The following is an 18,984-nucleotide window of genomic DNA, read 5'->3' on the forward strand; positions in this document are numbered from 1 at the left end:
TATTTATTTTACTTTCAGTTCAAGCTTTTTTAGATTCATATTTATTACGAAATCCACGATATAGTTTTGTGTAGTTTTGCTTCTATTGTAGGAATAATCAATGAGAAACTTTCATTCGATAATTAATGCAATCATGTTAACATTCATAAACTGGCTTGTACAAATGAAATTGATAAGTTTTCTCTTTCACTAAGGCCCGGTTGCATCAACGTTATTTTGATTTTAAGCGAAACTTAAAACTCTCTCTATATCATTTTAAAACCAAAAAGAGACAGGGACAAAGAGTTTTAAGTCTCGCTTAAAATTAAAGTAACGTGCAACCAAGTCTAAACGACCCAAGTTTCACAAAACGACATTTAAATTATTTTATTTGGCCTCCTTATTGCAAAATAATAACTATTTAGTTCAGACATACTCCTAATGATCACCTTGTATATGTACGAACATAATGTGCGAGTTTATATTAACGTAAAATGGAAAACAACATATCTTTTTTACAAGAAAATATTGCAATCTTTTTTTCTATACTGAATTACTTAATAAAATGTTTCTATAACAAAAGCTCCATATTTGCACGATAAAATGTAAATAAATGAATGAATATACACATACACATATATATACGCACACGTGCACTAAATGTATTTGTATTTTATATATCTGATCTCATTCTTAGTTTTATCGTTCTTTATTTGTACAACACAATATTAAACATAAACAAAATCGATTTTAGATTTTTTTCTAATTTGCTTAATATTATTTCATTAATTTTGCTATATATTTCACATATTACTTATAACTGTTTACAATCACTGATTTTGTCATTTTTTTATAATATATACTGTTAAATTCATATTGTGATTAACGTCCATAAAAATTTTAACGAATTTATAATTTTTTTGCTTGACATTTGCAATATAAAACTACTGCATGAATATACTGAGATAGAAAAGTATTTCGTACTAAAAAATATTATGCGTTATATACAATTTAGAACTAATTAATGTTGCAAGTATCGATCTATTGTATTCTGAAATAGTTTGTTTAATTAGAAACATGACGACTGGTATGTTCGCACATTTGACATAACTCATGACTATTAAATTAAGTATTTCTATTGGATACACAAAGGGGGGACTTGTTAAGAGTAATCTATTATATATCGGGTAATCGTTATTTGTTATTATATTTTTCAAGTGATTTATACAAATATAATATCTAAATTAATTCTTCAAAGGACTAATTCCACACATGATCTGACTGATGTGAGATATTCATTTAAATTATCCATTTTAAAATGATAGTATACATTCCAAAGTATTAATATTAAATGTATAATTGATATATTGATTATCATCAAATTATACATCAATTTTTACAGATTAAAAAATGTAGATTTCTTCGATTATAACACGAACATATCAATTATAATGATTTATTATTATCAAAAATATTTTACTAAATAATTTTGATAATAGGCAACAAAATATAATATAATGAAAGATACTCGATGTATTTATGTGTTTCTAGAGATATATTTGTTATAAAGCTAAATTTATTAGTTGAATGCTGTCTATTTTTATTTTAATATATAGCAACATTATATTACCTTTATTTATTAATGCTGTGAAGATTTTTATTTATTAAGGTCGTTTTATGATGGTCGTTTTATTTTCTTAGTTATAAATATATGCATTAATTTTTCTCTAATATTTTAAACGATTACCCATATCAATATAGAATCCAATAAATAAATATATTGCTTGTTGTCCGAGTAACAATTTTTTTTCTCGATGCCTCAGCAACAAACAGTCTCGATAAGCATTATTTTTTTGGAAGCTACAATTATGTCACATTTATTTGTCCACACGCATTTTAGTTTATATAAAATAAATTTTCGATTCAGCAGTTACACGCAGGTATATAGGATTCATGTGATTATATGCACGGTGATTATATGCATAGATCGTAGCTAATGGCAAGGATTTTATTCAAAGTCTAAGTATAATTGCTGAATTCATAACAGTGTACACAGAATGAAAACTCATGTTCTTTCAAATTTTTACATACAGATAATTACATATTTGAAGAATTTGTAGATTTTTATTCAAAACCATACACTTCATTATTGCACATACATAAATCTATTTGACTAAAAAAAAGTTGTAGAAAGTATTAGATATGTATAAAATAATCAAGATGCCTATCTGAATTCTACTATTGTGAATTCAGTGTACATAACTTACAACTTTGATAAATTCCCGTAAGAAGTCGTCCCACGTACTCTCAAAGTTCTACATGGTTCGGAATTACTATTTTTTTCAAATGACAGTGATTCCTTTAGCTTTTTTTTTGTTTTATAAACATAATGTCCACAATATGAAATTGTCGGTTAACACAGGTGTAGTTAGTGAAAGTATTTGGGTCGAAGAATAATATATAAAAGTTCGATATTCAGCATCACACTGCACAGTGTTGCCTCACCTTTAATCAATCAAGTTCTTGCGCGGCGTGCGATGTTGAAGCTGTATTTCGTTGCTCGTCATCCGAATCGTCGTCCTCCAGACCATTGAAAAAAGATTGCAATAACGAACCGAATAATCCTTGATTACGTGGACGCGGAGGTGGGATATTGAAAAAAAGTTGGCCTATTTTATCTAAGTACTGTCGATAACATGGATCTCTGTTTAAAGATATCTGGTACTGTTCACAGAGAACCGCGAACACAGGATACGCCAGTTTACCACTGTAAAATAACAAATCAGAGGAAAATGAAGGCTGAACTTACAATTAGATATGTATCTCTCATATATATAAAATATATCGCACCTGTCGATGATTTTGAGTAGGAAAAACAAGAAATTTAATAAAGGAAGAAGATATGGCGGACCGCTATTTATTTTTGGATGCCTCGAAGTGTAAGAATTGAAGGCCTCTTGTGCCGTTGCTTTGTTTTGTAAACAAAGATACCTAAAATGTAATTGATAATTTCATATGTGTATATATTATGTTAAATAGTTTCAAGATTCCATTATATTGTTATATCCGTTTATTCTTACTATAATATATATTTTTAAGATTTCCAACATTAAGGGTCGACAGGAGTAACAGAGCAACAAGATTGCGCTACGCTTAAACTGATTCTATAATGAGTCGATAGTCCTAAGTCTTATTGGTGAATCGGTAAAGTGAGTTAATAGCCAACTTGTACGACTAACAATAAAAACTATCGATTTTCTTAAGACTGTCCAAATTCAATTTTATTTCTTCTCAGTGATTCACTGTACAATTAACTTGTACAATAAATGGCAAAAAAAATCATAGTCACTTATTTAAGTTAAACAATCTTTTTTCAATGGACTGGTTAAAACTTAAGATTTTCAATTATCGACTCATTGTAAAATCAGCTTAAAAATATAGCGAAATCTTTTTTTTTAACTGACCCAAATATCAACAACTTTCCTATTGGCTATTTCGACTGCTACTTTTGTTCTGATGGTCTATTGTCCAATAAGTACATATTAATAATAAGTTTAGTAAATAAGAGAATAAATAAGCTTAGTAATTCTTTAATATAGTTATTAAGTCAAATATAGTTGTTCGATCTTTGTCTTACTTTTGCAATAATTTTTTTTATTGTAATATTTGAGAGCAAAATTAGAATCTGGCTTTTTAGTCATTTTTGTAATAAAAAAAAATCATGGCAATAGAACTTGACTTGGACATAAGAATGATTAGCTTACTGTAAGACTGCTTGAGCTATGAAAAGATCTATTTCATTCATATATCCACGTTGTTCGTGAAGTTCGACCAACATCGCAGCACATCCAGAACCATCTCTACTATATATAAAATGCTGCCTTGCCAGTATATAATTCTTTTCTGATGAAAAAAATAAATTCATTATGTACAGTATGCCAAAAACAAAGTAAAATTCATCATAAGATTACCTCTCCAAAAAATCTGAGCTATCTTTTGGTGCAAATCTGGATGGCCAGTTTTGTAATCGGTACCCTTTATACTCCACTTGAGTGCCGACTGCACAAACACCTCCCTTTCTGGAGATGTAGGGCTCATCAAACTAAACAGACTCATGATCTTCTCGAAAAAGTTTTGCGCAGGTACCGTTCCAGATTGTGTTAGAACATTGACAAATAGAATTCCTAAGTCAGCTCCACTTGCATGCTGCAAAAAACATACAAGTCATAATGTGTTTTAAAGCTTAAACAAAATCAATTCTCGCTTCCCTTGTGACTATATCCAGTTATATCCGTATCTTTTGGTTATTAATTACGATTCGCTTAGAGATACTCGACTGCACAAGCGCTCAATCTCGTCGACAAAATTGTAGAAGATATTTTAAGGAAAACCGTGAAAAATCTTTCGACACTCATGGGGGCTGAAAGATCAACTCAACGCGTACCTGTTCGTGCTGTAATAGAAGCATCGATCCGCTGTAGAGCAATTCCAAGAGTTCCGAGTATTTTCTCTGACCGAGATATCTGTAAGCGGAGGTTAGAAATGAGCAGAATTTTCGAAGGGTGCGGAGGAACATAACTCGACGGTATGAGGCGATTGATCCGATCGAGTCTCACCTGAAATATAAAGTTCGGTACATCTGATGAGCCTCATAATAGTTCTCCGAGTTTATCGAGGCCTCCAATTTTGCCAGAACCCGTTGAACACCGTGACTATACCGCGAGGCCATGTTTATGATATTTGGGAACTTCGCGGTTCGCAGCCGCGTAGGCGCGCCGTTGGCATCAGTGCACGTTTTTTCCCGTTTCTCCCACGTGCTGATTCAAATTCGAAACACCCACGCGTTTACTACCGCTGTCACCGAGCATAAGTTTATTACGTTTACACGGCTCGATTTATTCTGATTTATTCCAAAGTTATAACATTCCATGTTATAACTATTAACTACTGACGTTAGATGTCGTGTAAACGTAATTTGTGACTACGTTTACACAGCTCGATTTATGCCGAAGTTACACAACATCGAAATTAGGAAACTGGCCAATCACAGTTCCACTCTTTAGAAGAATAACTATGGCCTAGTTTCCACCGAGGGTTTAATCCGGATCAGAATGTAAGAACCAACTACAGTCGAGCATTCCCCTGTTATGTTTGGTAAAAACGGGCTGAAAATTTGCATAAAGAAACATAACTTCGTAATTTTATAAGATATTATAAGATAAATATTATATATAAGACAAAATTCACAAAATTAACTTGTTTGAGTTTTCGATTTTGTTTATTAAAATTCAATAACTTTTATTTACATATGTAGAAGATGCGAAATTAAAAATTTTTCAAGACCCCATCAAACTGTCCCTTTTATGAGTAGTCGGCACACTTCTGTCCTGAGAATAGAGACGAACCACATTTACTTTCGATACAATTTTATCGATAGTGTCAGAAAATATATGTAGTCATGTAGTTTTCAAACTGGAAATAAATATACTGGCGGTAGTGTACGGGCGATTTCGAAGGTAACAGGCAAAAAGCCTCTCTCAGGTTTCTCTTTGGCATCATGCACGCGTCGTCACGAGTTAACCAATGAAAGCATCCCATCTGTACAAATATACAATTTTTTTTTTCTCTTTTTCATGACGCGATGCGTGATGCGTTCAGTAGAAACGCACACACAGGCTACATTCCTCTCCGAGAAAGATTTGACACTGTAGCACATGTTATATATATGTTATATATATGTTATATATATGTTGAGGAACAAAAATGAGATTTCTTTTTGGAGTAGATAGGTGTAGATAAGTGTTATCTGTAATTGTGATAGGTGGAATACTTCTTATCTTACACCTATCACGCTTATCTACACCTATCTACTTCAAAAAAAGATGCTTGAAAAATTGGAACTCTCTCAGATCACTCTTAATAAAGGCGACAAAGCGTCAGGCACCGCCATATGCTGCGACGCGCCGCGCCGCGGCGCGGCGTGCCGTAATATATCAATTGTAAAAAGTAATATTGATAAATGCGCAAAGTGGCGTCGCGTAAGCGCAGCCGTGTATATACACACGTACGTCGCGTCCACGCATACATGCACGTCGTACATACATAGGGTGTATGTACTTTCCATTTAATGATATAAATCGACAAACATCATTCTATCTTTCTTGACGCGTAGAGAGTAACAAAGATAGAAAGACTAGATACTCATGTCGATTTGCGCCACTAAATGGAAAGCACTCATACTACTGTTTACTGTCTACATGTAACTCCGGCGTGACGCACACACGCATACGCATATAAGGCCGAAAAGCGCGTAGAGGTGTAGAGCGCGGTGCGCCCCTGGCGGCGGACCGTGCAAGTGACCCTCGCGGAAATAATTATCGCGATTTATGTTATTTGCAAATGTGATCCGGGGGTTTAATTAATTAGGCGATGCCGAGTGGCGGCGACTGAGACGGCGACGGACGGGCTCCTGGTGACTACTCGGCTACGCCGTGAGTGGAGTAGACCAGCGGCGACCACGGCACGGGGTGAGTGCACGTTCGAGAATAATGTACGTTCCGTAATGTGCGTTCACGGGTCGAGCCCCCCTGCGCGTGTCGAAAAGGGGGGCGGTGGCTGAGGTGGCTCGCCCGCTCGCTCGATCGCACGCGGCCGGCCACTTTTTTTATCGGTTTCGCCGGCCCGCTTCGGCGATAATAATGGCCGGTGCCGAGGACACCGCGAGCGCGCTCGGTGCCGCTCGGGATATCCGATGACGGACGCGACTCATCCGAGGCGCCGTCCGCTCTCGTCTCGTTTGACTCGTTTCTCGTCATCGGCTATTGTCGCGCGTTCGATGATGATGGAGCTGAACGGACGACTCCGTGCAATGAAGCGTGATCGATGCGCGACGGAAATCGTCACATTCTCGATCACGCTTGTTGATGTTCTCGACCGGTCTGAGCTCGATGACTCTTCTTGGAGCTGCGATAACGGATGAACGAAATTATTGTGACGCGTATCGATCGTTGGTGTTTATTTGTTTTTTTTTTTTTCGTTTTTAGTATGTATATTGTATAAACAATCGACAAATAGTCCTTTGTACCTATGTAGTAGAGTAAACAATGGGTGCTTTTCAACAAAAAATAAAGATACTTACACAATATAACATAGTGAATCATCTCATCTTTGTTTAACATTGACAAACAATAAAGATTGATGATTCACTGTGTTACATTAAATTCTATTTTTTCTTCAGCTGAATTTTTTGCACGTTTCGTCTTTCACTTTTTTCATATTAAAGAAAAACAGGAATGCGCAAGAAGTTCAACTATAAATAAAAAAAAAGAATAGGTCTATTGTATAATCTAGTCTCTTGCTGGAAAGCATCCATACAATGGCTGCATTCAGCAGAACACAACAATTTTGCAACCGTTTTATGATTGTCTACAGAGATAAGACTAGTCCTCTAAATCTAAAAGTATAATCCAATTAGCGCGAAGAAAAATTCTGTTAAACGCAGCCAATGATTGTGTATCAGATAAGTGTAGAGATTTTATTCACAATTTTATTATGGGCGAATTTTTTAATTTATCGATTAATCACAAATGCAGCTTTTACTGAAGAAAATTATATCCGCATACAATGCAATTGATCAATCGATGAATTAAAAACTCACCCTGCGTCGGGAAATTCATGTATATAATTATATGCATGTAGAATGGACCTGGCAGAAACTATGAAGAACATTGTTGCCAAAGGTATGCAAACCGAAATGGGTCCACCGGGTGGAGGATCGAGTTACTCCGCGAGCAGCGCTGGTTATGTCACAGAGAAGATGTACATGTTGTTACAAGCGTATTTGCAAAATAAAGGCTGGAATCCTAGTATCGAGCTACTGCAATGCTTCTCGGAATTTAAGGATGCCTCTATGATGCCTAGCGCCGCCTATTTACAGTGAGGATAATAATTTTATTATCAAACACAACTGATTTGTCTTGCAAAATATTTACTCATTTGATTCATTTTCAGGATGATGGCATCTAGAGTTGCACTAGATTCACAAGGAAGACTAGTCCTTAGAGAGAATGGCAAAATAATACTACCCTATGAACACTTTGCCAATGCCGTAATGTTGAAACACATGAATGGGCCACACGGCTTACACTTGGGTTTAGAGGGTACAGTCAGAGCAGTCATGGAATCTTACACCATTGGAAGAGAGTGCTTCGGGATGGAGAAAGAGTTTATCATAGAAGTCGTGCAAAACTGTCCCAATCCTGCTTGCCGTTACTATAAAAATCAGCTGGAGCTCACTCAGAAGATGGGTCACATGGCACCAACTTATATTCAAGAAAATGAAGCAACTGCGTCTCTTCTACGTACTGGTTTTCCACATAGCACAGATTTCCAGGTAGTGAGCCAACTTTTTATATATCTCCTATATTTGTTATTATACAAGTTTTTTAATACACACTATATATATATATATATATATATAATAATGTTGTAAAAAATCTTATGATTATATATTGACTTTAAAAATTGGGTGTATTTAACACGCGTACTTTCAATCATTAATCATCTGTTTTTAAATTTTTTAATTTAACATTTTACTATATACCTGATGTTTATCTCTTTATAGAGCCTAAGCAGCGCTAATCCGAACACACACATGGGAGGAGGATCCGCGGCGGATTTATCGGAGATGAGGAGTGCTGGCAACCAAATGAATCTTCAACGTCCCCCAAGCCGTCCGTCATTAAATATTCCGCATCGGCCTGTATCGCAAGAGAAGAAAGTGCCATCCGGCAAGCAGCATTATGAATCTCTAATACCTAATATACCAATCTCCGATCATAAGTTGACGGACTTTTTACGTACCAATCTGGATAACTTGGACAATCTCACTTCTCTCGGTTTAGGAAACTTACAAGGATTAGGAAATGCCAACAAGGACTTGTTAGCGCTACACAACGGTGCATGGCCTTTAGAAAGCGAAAAGGGATCCCGATCATCATCTTCAAATTCAGAAGGTGATTAAGAATTCGTAATATATACACAGTTTTTGATATAATATATAATATAACATTGCAACAAAGATTGCTTGAAAAAATTCGTTTATTTTATAGCTAAATGTTCTTCATAAAGAATAACAATATATTAGGCAATTAAATATGATTTAAATCGCAATCTCTTTGAATTATGCACGCGGCACATACAGTCATATCATAATGCGTTTTGCAACAGAGACAATTGTAATGAAAGGATTACATATTAAAATCACATTAATAAATTTATTCTACTGTCTCAGGTGGTCAAGAGAAGATTGTGCGTGCTTTCGCAGAAGTGATGAAAAACATGGCAAGAATGAAAGCTTGCGTACGACCGGCAATGTGCAAGCCGTACGGCAAACAATCCGAGGCTCTTCAAAAAAGTAAAGACTTAATTTTATCAACTGTTTTTCCTTTTTTTTCTTTTTTTTTACATAAATTTATTGTGCTATCAAATTTTATATTTTTATTCAAAGTTCCTTCTCAAAGTAATTTACAGAGATTTTCATGCTTATTCTTAATTGCAGCATTGGTCGATACCATACAACTTGTACAATCATTGAGAAGCTTCTTGCCGCCTCCACATATTCCAGTTTCGAGCTGGAAAAACGAAGATAAACACCGATTAGATCACACCGGTACCCCTTACCTATCAACGTTGTGAGTAATTTTACTTAACTGCAACTATTATCATTTTAATTCTATTGTTAATATACATATTTTTATTATTCAGAGGTGTCAAAGGATTTATCGTCGTGATCTATTGCTAATGCTAACATTTCGTGAACCTTGTTGATTTCATCGAGGAAAAGAGCGCACTGATACAGGTTGACATTAAGCGATGGATCACAACACGATAATCCGTAAATCCTTGGGACCTCTGAAGAAAACACCCGTGAAAGCCTCAAAAGTATATTTCTACTGTGTTTTATCTATATATGTATATATATATATATAGATATTCTTTTATTTTTTTTTTTTAACAGAAAGGCTAGCGGGATGGAAGAATTATGCGAGCAGCGTAAGTTAGACTAACCGTCGTCTTCGCTTTACTCGCGACAGACCAAGTTTCGTCTTTTTACGCTCTATGATGTTCTAGTCACAAGATGTTTATTAATTAGCTGGGTGTTTCGTATCTAAACAACCCGATGGATTGCTCAAAAAAGTTGTTGGCGTTTAGGACTTCAAATACTAAGAGACAAAATGAGTCATGCGTGGACTGTGATAAAAGTGGGTAGCGAGAAACAAAAAAGATTTATATGTAGGACTAAACTTACACACCGCGTCATTTTAGGGATTTCTTACTAGCTTTATTTTATCACTGTAACCTGATTTCGTATTGTCATTGCTCTCAATCTGCCTATGGAGCTTATTTGACAAATAATCTATCGATTAATCCCATAATTACTGAAAGCCTCGCGACTGAGTTATGATTACAATAAATAATAGGTATTCAATACGGATAGCCTTTATATTTACCGTATCGATTTATTAATTTGCCGTTTGTGTTCCAATAATTACTACCTGATTAATAATATATATAAGGCTTCTTTTATATGTATAAAACTGTTATGTAGGCATGTAAAACTTATGTCAATATGAGAAGCAAAGACTAAATTGATTTGGTACAAAAGCTTTTGCTACTAATCGATTACTACTTCAACATTCGCGACATAGGCATAAAGAAAGAATAAATAAGTTGACAATTTCCTCGATTATTAAATTCGTGTTGCTTTGTTTTACATGTTTTTAACTCGTTTGTTAAATATAGTATATTCTTTAATGTAGAATTTTGAATTAGCATGAAACGAGTTATTCGATTAGCGAAATAATTGTGTTCAATTTATAATATATATGTACACGATTTATATACATACGTGTATGTATATATATATAAATTGTATATGTTATAATATATGCATATCTTCTTTTAAAAAGATTTATATGAATACGTTATTACTTATTTTTAAGAATAAAATGAACATATATCATTGTTATTTCTAGTACTGTTCGTTGAACAAACATGTGTTACAAATGTTGAAAGATTTGTAATAAGCTCCCATAGGCAGTATATGCGGTGTGCACGTGAAAAAGAATCATTGGTCAATTTATATAGGTATTTTTTGAAAGAAAAAAAAACAAATTACTTCTTAATATATACGTAGAAAAGGAAAAAGAACGAAATTGTTATGTCATTAGAGAACTCTTAAGAGGGTGATTCGCACTGACGCTCAAAGACTTCATCGTGCACTAAGTATTATTACGCAGAAACGTTTTTGCTCTTGCAAGAGAAAACTGCAAATTAGAGGACCACGATTGATCTCGATCGAACGCTTCCTCGAGTAAACGGCATATCGAATCAGTTGCAGGAGTAAAATTGTTTCCTACTCGGTTGTTATATGCGTATATAAGCGGTATGATAAAATGTTTCCTTCTTTCTCGATAATATAAAGTTACAAAGCGTTCGTCTTTGGATGTAAGCGATAAATGCTGTGTAATACCGCGAATGCGAAATAGTGCGCAGCACTCGAATGTGTGAGCTCTGTTTTGTGTGGGATGTGTGTACATGTATCTGCAAGAATGCAAAGTTTTGGCTATCAAATAGCAAAATTTTATATGGATGCGTGCATGTTGAAGATATCTTTCTATACATGTATCTGTTATTATTTACTACACGTATGCAGCGAATGTGCCGATCGATTACCATTTAGGAGTCGGATCTATGATTTGAAAGACCATACGAATTATTATTTTCTTTCGTTCTATTTTTATTTTTTTTTATCATTTTATTTTTTTTTTATTATTTCATATCGTTTCTATGTCGTATTATTCTTCTTCCATTCTATTGTGTTTGAAAATAGGAAGCATATGATGTGATGACAATTAACAAGACTGGGGAATAATTCTTGACAATGATTCTTTATTTGTTTTTCATGGCTATTTAAACAAATGCAGATCCGGCTTCTGTAGACTGCGTTTTTGTTGACATACATATATAATATTATACATAATATTATATATTGACAAGAAGGCTGCTGTAATATGGTTCATAATTCGACGATAACTTGTTGCACATCAAAGTGTATTTCCAATAACTAGGTGGACTTATTTCTTATAAAATATTACGTATTATTAAAAAAATGCAAACGTAACGTCGTTTGTATCTCGATCGGTCGATCCGTGTGATCAACGCAATTTTAAGCATATCCATGACTAAGTCGTTGCAACTTATGCCAAATAGAGAAAAGGGAGCGCGGAAACAGAGTCTGACGAGAAAGGGAGTTGATCAAATATACTGAAATAGAAATTCGAAATACGTAATATGTTAGGAATTGCGTCTGAGATAAATCTTATCTTATTGATGATTTAAACACGATAGCGCAATTGTTTGACGATGTGACGAGAAGTTTGTGCGTTTATTTATTTATTTTTTTTTTAAGCAAAAGTCGCAGCACTGCAGTATGTTTCTTTATTACATTCGCTGTATTTTATTATTAACGATAATGTTGTTATCTATTTTATGTTCTAGATTAATTATCGTTAAAGTTTAAAAATGTTTCATTTCCCATTATTCGTTATTTTGCAGTTTTATCAATGCAATGGCTGCAACTGTTGCGTAATGTGCGTTAGTTTAATATTCTCCTTTGCCGTCCGTTAATTTCTACTAGTTTAGATAATTAGAGCAAGATAAGATTTGATTCTAAAGATACGCGTTCTCTCGAATAGAGTCGAGCACATCAGGAAAGAACAGAAAAAGGATAAATACAGATTTCGTTTCCGAATCTCGTTACTCTCGCGCCATATCTATACCATAGAGACCGTGTACATGTTTCCGCACTGAATTCGACAGTAAGATGATAAATGATTGTAAAATGCGCACCATTGTCGATCCGTCGTTCCCTTTTTAACTCGGATCGCTAATCGATATTCGTACACCAAACGCTAACCGCTGTGTCTGCACATTAAGCTCGTCGTCGCTTGCCAGTATTGCTCTTCTGTATTCTCGCATAATTCTAACTCATGACAGCAATTATTAAAGTTTTTACAAGTGTGAAAGACACGCCTGGTATCATCTTCTTTCTCTTTCTCTCTGGCCCCCATTAGTTATGCCCATAAATACACTGTACATAGCCCGCTTGGCTTTTGAAGCTTTAAAAATTCCTTCTCAGCGAAACACCGTCGTTTATCGCGAACTCGCAGGATCGTGTATTAATTGGCTGCGCCTCCAGTACAAAGATTACGTCATCCAGGAAATAATACGACTGTCCTAGATCACCTTCGCAAAGGTACGGTAATTTGCTCCAGACGAGGCATCGCAGTCCCACCGGAGCGAAGACTCGATCGATCAGACTGACTATCTGAATCTCGAGCCCACTTCCTCGCACTGGTAGATACTCTGACGGTTTGTGATTATTTCTTTCGCCGACCTCGACATAAGGGCTGAACGGTAGCACCAAGGCGATGACTAGTCTGCCACCGGGAGCCAGTGAGGTTCTCAGTAGCCTCAGTAGAGTATTTGGACGGTCACAACGATCGAGGAGGTTCAGGCAAAGGATGACATTGTAAGGACCAGCTTCCTGATGCCACCTCTCCACGTCAAGTACTCTGCGCAAAAAAAAGAAGAATTAAAGGGCATATTCGGGAACAAATTTTCCGTATCTTATGTAAATTATTCAGATATTTGGAATTTTATACTCCTAGCGTTTCGTAGCATTATATTTTTATGTTAGTTTGATTTTAAGAGGAAACAACAATTTTTTCTAATGCTCTAATTGAAAATAATTTTGTTTATTTAATAGATCCTTATATTTAACTATAAAGAGTCTTATTAATCGTAGCCGACACTAAAAAATCTTTTTAAAGTTTCGGTGATAATTCAAATTTTATACAACGTCGCGAGTTCATCTCATCATAAAGGATATATATATGCAGTGAAAACCAAATTGAAATTTTCTCCTTGACAAGAAGCTGCTTTTTTCAGAAACGCAGGTCGAGAAACGGAACTCTAAACATCGGCTAATTTTACACGGAGTGGACGGTGAGTACCCGAAGATAGTTGAAGTTGTATAAAACGAGTTACGGGATTCGTCGCGCCCTACGGACGCTTATTTAAAATTCGAGTAGCGACTCAGGGCGGCGCGTTCCGATAGTGGCGTTCGCTCCGATCCGCTCTGGGTGTAAAACCATCGTAAACTTCTACTCCAATCAATTCGGTGCAATAAACTTGTTAGTGGCGCATCGTGTTGAGAATATTACGTATTGACACGAGTATCGACAGACAAGAGCCGCTTTATCGGTCGGCTACGGTCGGCGCGAATACGCGACAGGACCGGCTGGGCCCGCCGATCAATTATCTTATCTCATTTTATAATGAAGCCCACGTTTTTAGATAACCGTAATAACACCGCTTGTGATTGGCCCCTCAATTCGCCCGTTCCCGGGCGAATTGAGGGGCCAATTGCGAGTGCTTACATTATCGAAGTTCCATTCGAGTAACTGCAAACCTACTTACTCGTACTTGGCCGATTTCTTATTAATCTGATTCGTTCATGGATTTACATAAAGATTTATTCCTTCCTTTTTCTCGATGTATTTAATCACGTAGTACAATGTAATAAATCTCGATCAATTTTTAAATTTTTAACAGATAGTGGATGATTTCTTGTGGAGACTTATTACACTGAAAAGAGATATGCTTATCAACAATGCCATCATCCTTTTAATTTTTAGAAATTTAAAATTTCACTTTGAATTTCTTATATATATAATAAGAAAAATTTATAATGTATGTGTAATATATGTATATATCCACAGTACTTTATATAAGGAAGATATGCGTTTCGTGGATTATCTCTGTGTCTAGATTCATTGTTAGAATGTGTGCCAACGTTTCATAAATATTGCAATTCACTTCATCAGAGCGGGGAACAGTTAGGCGGGGATACTGCTGTAAGACTATTCTTCGTCCTAATAAGCTGAACTGCAATGTTCATAAAATATTAGCATTCTAACAATTAATGACTAGAAGTCTAAATCTACAGTACATAAAAATCATCATATAGATGTTGAGAAACAAAAACTTTAAATTACTATTATTATTATTATTATTATTAGCACAATGTGTATTAAAAAACAATTATTCGTTTGAATCTAAACGAGGAAAAAATGGACTCGTGACGAAAAGATCGATTCTAAATCAATTAAAAATTATTCGATAATTCATAAGAATAAAGATAAGAGTTTTAAGTAATTTCTTCGACATCGAAGTTGTGAAGGAAAGTCGCGAATACAGGCGCTTTAAGCTGTGATGAAGATAAAATACATGTCGTGCGAGTCTACCGAGCGTGTGCAGTCGCCGTTACGAGAAAATATAAATGCACGTTCGAAGGAGCGAAGATTCCACCGCCCACCTTTGGCCGCACGTATTCGATTCAAAGAATGTAATCTGTTTCGCATTCTCGCATACGCGAGTCCACGCTCGCAAGGGAGCTTTGCCATTTGAAAAATTTCCAACTAGTAAAGATTCCTTGCAAAATATATTCAGATCGAATCGCCTTTATATAAACGCGCACAATGATTGCAATAACACAATTGATTTCAGAAATATTCCTTGATTACGAATATGCTAATTTCGGGCGAATTAAGTTACACGTCACGCTTTTGTCTAAATAAATTTCAGACGCTTGCTAAAAATAGTAAAAAAACTCACAGAAATCTACGAGAAAGCTTTTAAGGCCCGTTTTAGTACGTTTAAATTTAATTAAAAGTAAAAGTTTAATTAAATAGATTTCATTATATTCGTAAGAATTTGTACACGAAATAAAATGATGTATTAGCAATATAAAGATAAAAATTAATTACTTATTTTAAGTATTTAAAATTTTTGTTTAAGTTAGTATTGTTTAATTTTGTTTGCTGTTAGTATACTTCAAATAAAAGTAAGTTACTGCTGTTTTTCAATATTAAATTAACCATTATTAGATTTCTGTAAGGGAAAGTAAAATAATAAGTACTACATATAAAAATATGGTCTAAATCTTGGTTAATAATATTTTTACGTGAATTTTAAATACATTTTCGAGGACTTTAATTAAATTTTATTAAAAGACTGTGCTGTTAATAAAACCTAATTTTGTTCACTATACCATTTAAAAAAATACGATCGCAAAAAATGGCTAATATTTCTATGTGAATTTTAAATACATTTTCCAGGACTTTAATTAAATTTTATTAAAAGACTGTGCTGTTAATAGAATCTAATTTTGTTCACTGTACCATTAAAAAAAAATACGATCGCAAAAAATGGCTAATATTTCTATATGAATTTTAAATACATTTTCCAGGACTTTAATTAAATTTTATTAAAAGACTGTGCTGTTAATAGAATCTAATTTTGTTCACTGTACCATTTAAAAAAATATGATCGCAAAAGATAAGACGCGCTACTTGATGAGATTTACATACGTGAATTTTCTCTTCGCCAGAGCCCACCTCATGGGGGGTGAGATATCCGTGGCATACACCTTTTCGAAGAGATGCGCCACGTGGGCGGTGGTTGCGCCATCACCTGCCCCGAGGTCCACCAAGGAATGCCAGGGACCCGTGAAGCCGCTCGCGTCCATTAGCTTTTGAAATTGCTCACTAGAGAACACGTGCATGGAACCACGACCCAGAAGTCTGCAATAATATGATATGAAGAACATTTCATTGTCGTAAAATTTGAAATAATTTATATATTTAAGTTATATCTTCAGATTTATTTATACACTTTTTTTTTAAGTAAACATAAGGATAATAGAAATAATAGATACATAATTTCGTATAATAAATAATTTCAATAGATTGAAAATCAATCATGTTTTTATCGTTTAAATAGAATAGTATTAATATAAATTGAAATTATTTCTTTAAAATAATCCTTATACGTATCTTGTTTAAGAATTAAAGCCTAAAAAATTACATTCTAGCTAAGCTTGTTTTATTACGACAAAGTAGTTGTTGTTTTAGTGAAAACGGTTTTTTTGAAATAATTACTAAATCTGTCCATGGTATTTATATAATAGGTTGAAACTTATGAGAGGATTAATGTACAAGTTGCTGCGACATGCTCGCTTGACGAAGACTGCGCTATTATACTAGCGTTATCATTAGACGCTTTTACTGCATATTACTGGCCGATAATGCATCTTCATTTTGCCATGAAACTTTACGAGCCCCAAGCACGGGCTTAATTAGGCTCGTTACGAGGCACATAATCACCGCGTGTCCCCGTTTACATTCCATCGGGTAATTTTATCGCAAAGCAATATACTCGAAAGATAGAAGAGGCGAAATGGAAGATTACTGAATTTCATTTTGTATTGTATCGTAATCAATAATAAGTATCAAAAGCGATTCCTTCTGAGACGTACGATTATTTGAAAATCATCAACCTAACAAGATAATTCGTATTAGAGTTGCTTTTTTAATAATAATTAGCAAACATGAAAATTATAAAGTATAGTTATATCTATAAATTATATTTTTTTAATTGTTACTTTTCTAGTTTGCTAGAAGACTAGCATGTTATTTACTATAATACAAAAAGCATTGTATAAATCGGATCTTACGGTCTTTTGCTTTTCGGATATAAACGTATAGGAAAGAGAGAAAGCATCCGATTTTGCAGTTCCTCGCTATCTATCGATCGAGCCAACGAATGAACGAACACTTGCATATAGAAATCAAATCCCCGAGGTATCTCCGCGGCAGCAGGTTGCCCCGCGGAATTCGTCGATGTCATTCGGGATGAAGGGAGAGGGAAACACGAGAGAGAGAGAGAGAGAGAACGCCAGTGAGTAGAGCAGGAGGTACAGCTTCCACCCCTATCCTTCGACTTCTCTATGTGGAGGTACCACGAGGGAAAAAGGGGCGGGTTCATTTGAAAATACCAGAGTCGTCGCCGGTGTTGCGCAGCGCACGGCGGTCCATCAATGCTGCGGAACGCGGGATTTTGATCGTGAATTCGGTTACCTCCCCGGCGTTATAAATAAGGCGATGGTCCTCGTGGAGGCTGGTCTCTCTCTCTCCCCCACTTCCTTCTTATGTTCGACTCGGTCTCCCCCGCTTTACCCCTTTCTTTTCCTCTTTCTCTCTTCCGCACCGTTCGGCTATGGCCGGTGTCATCAATTAACGAGCACCTTCTGGCCCCATTGAATAATAAACAAGAATAAAGAGATGAAAGAGGGGACAAAAGTGGACACAGAGAGGGAAAGGAAGGGGAAAGCGACGGGGGACTCGGTCGGTGCATTGTTCGTAGTATCATTCTTTTCTATCTTATTCCTGCGGATCCTTAAGTTATCTCTCTCTCTTCTTCATCTCCCTTCCCTCTGAATTCACCTTCATGTATGGTCGCGCAAAATCTTCTCGCTTCTGTCTTTATTTCTGTTTTCTCTCCTCGTCTCTCTTTCTTCTATCATCCTCGCCCTCCCATCCTTCGCCACCTCCACTCATTCTTTCTCTCTCTCTCTCCCCCCCTTCTTCTTCCTTCTTTGTTTTCTATCTTTCTCCCTTGTGCACACATACACTCTCTCCTTTTCTGGACTCGTTTCATTGTCAGCCACCCAGTACACCACCATCTCGGTGCAGTCACATCGTGACCTGCGAGTCTCCGAGCAGAAAAGAGGGAAAGAGAGGAAAACATAGAAGGAAGGAGAAGGGAATCAAGTACGCACACGCGTGTGGCCGCGGTGATATATACGAGCGGCCTACAAATCAGGCCCGTAGATCGCAGCGGCTTCGTCGGCGGGGCGAGCGACAATTAATTCGCCGCTTTTGCCTTTCCCATCGTCCCTCTTCCCGCGGGGCTCCATTGTGTGCGAGTAGTCGTATTCTCTCTTGCCCTCCCTTCTCATCCTCCATGATTTGGAGAAACACTTTCTTCTCTCTCTCTCTCTCTCTCTCTCTCTCTCTCTCTCTCTCTCTCTCTCTCTCT

The 18,984-nt window shown here is 35.7% G+C and overlaps 2 protein-coding genes across 5 annotated transcripts in view; one reads left to right on the plus strand and one right to left on the minus strand.

Annotated features, from left to right (window-relative positions):
* Positions 1–2,083: 2,083 nt before the first annotated feature.
* Positions 2,084–4,948, minus strand: LOC108684373 (Golgi to ER traffic protein 4 homolog). Its single transcript, XM_018188648.1, has 6 exons — positions 4,596–4,948; positions 4,424–4,502; positions 3,951–4,185; positions 3,744–3,882; positions 2,830–2,970; positions 2,084–2,746 (listed from the first exon to the last, which is right to left on the minus strand). The coding sequence occupies exons 1-6, from the start codon at positions 4,706–4,708 to the stop codon at positions 2,491–2,493; spliced, it is 963 nt and encodes a 320-aa protein (XP_018044137.1). The 5' UTR covers positions 4,709–4,948; the 3' UTR covers positions 2,084–2,490.
* Positions 4,949–6,308: 1,360 nt separating this feature from the next.
* The window catches only part of LOC108684422, a 23,484-nt gene continuing 10,808 nt past the window's right edge, over positions 6,309–18,984 (plus strand). Inside the window, exons 1-7 of one of the 4 annotated variants that reach the window (XM_018188729.1) lie at positions 6,309–6,506; positions 7,678–7,914; positions 7,990–8,371; positions 8,603–8,993; positions 9,272–9,394; positions 9,539–9,671; positions 16,496–16,683. In XM_018188729.1, coding sequence (XP_018044218.1) covers positions 7,679–7,914; positions 7,990–8,371; positions 8,603–8,993; positions 9,272–9,394; positions 9,539–9,671; positions 16,496–16,643 — 1,413 coding nt within the window. In that variant the 5' untranslated portion in view covers positions 6,309–6,506; position 7,678 and the 3' untranslated portion in view covers positions 16,644–16,683. Of the gene's footprint in view, positions 6,507–7,677; positions 7,915–7,989; positions 8,372–8,602; positions 8,994–9,271; positions 9,395–9,538; positions 9,672–9,997; positions 10,710–16,495; positions 16,684–18,984 lie in introns of those variants that run through there. The other 3 variants (XM_018188731.1, XM_018188730.1, XM_018188732.1) reach the window with 3 other exon arrangements.

This window comes from Atta colombica, unplaced genomic scaffold (genome assembly GCF_001594045.1).
Source record: "Atta colombica isolate Treedump-2 unplaced genomic scaffold, Acol1.0 scaffold134, whole genome shotgun sequence".
Lineage (NCBI taxonomy): Eukaryota > Metazoa > Arthropoda > Insecta > Hymenoptera > Formicidae > Atta > Atta colombica.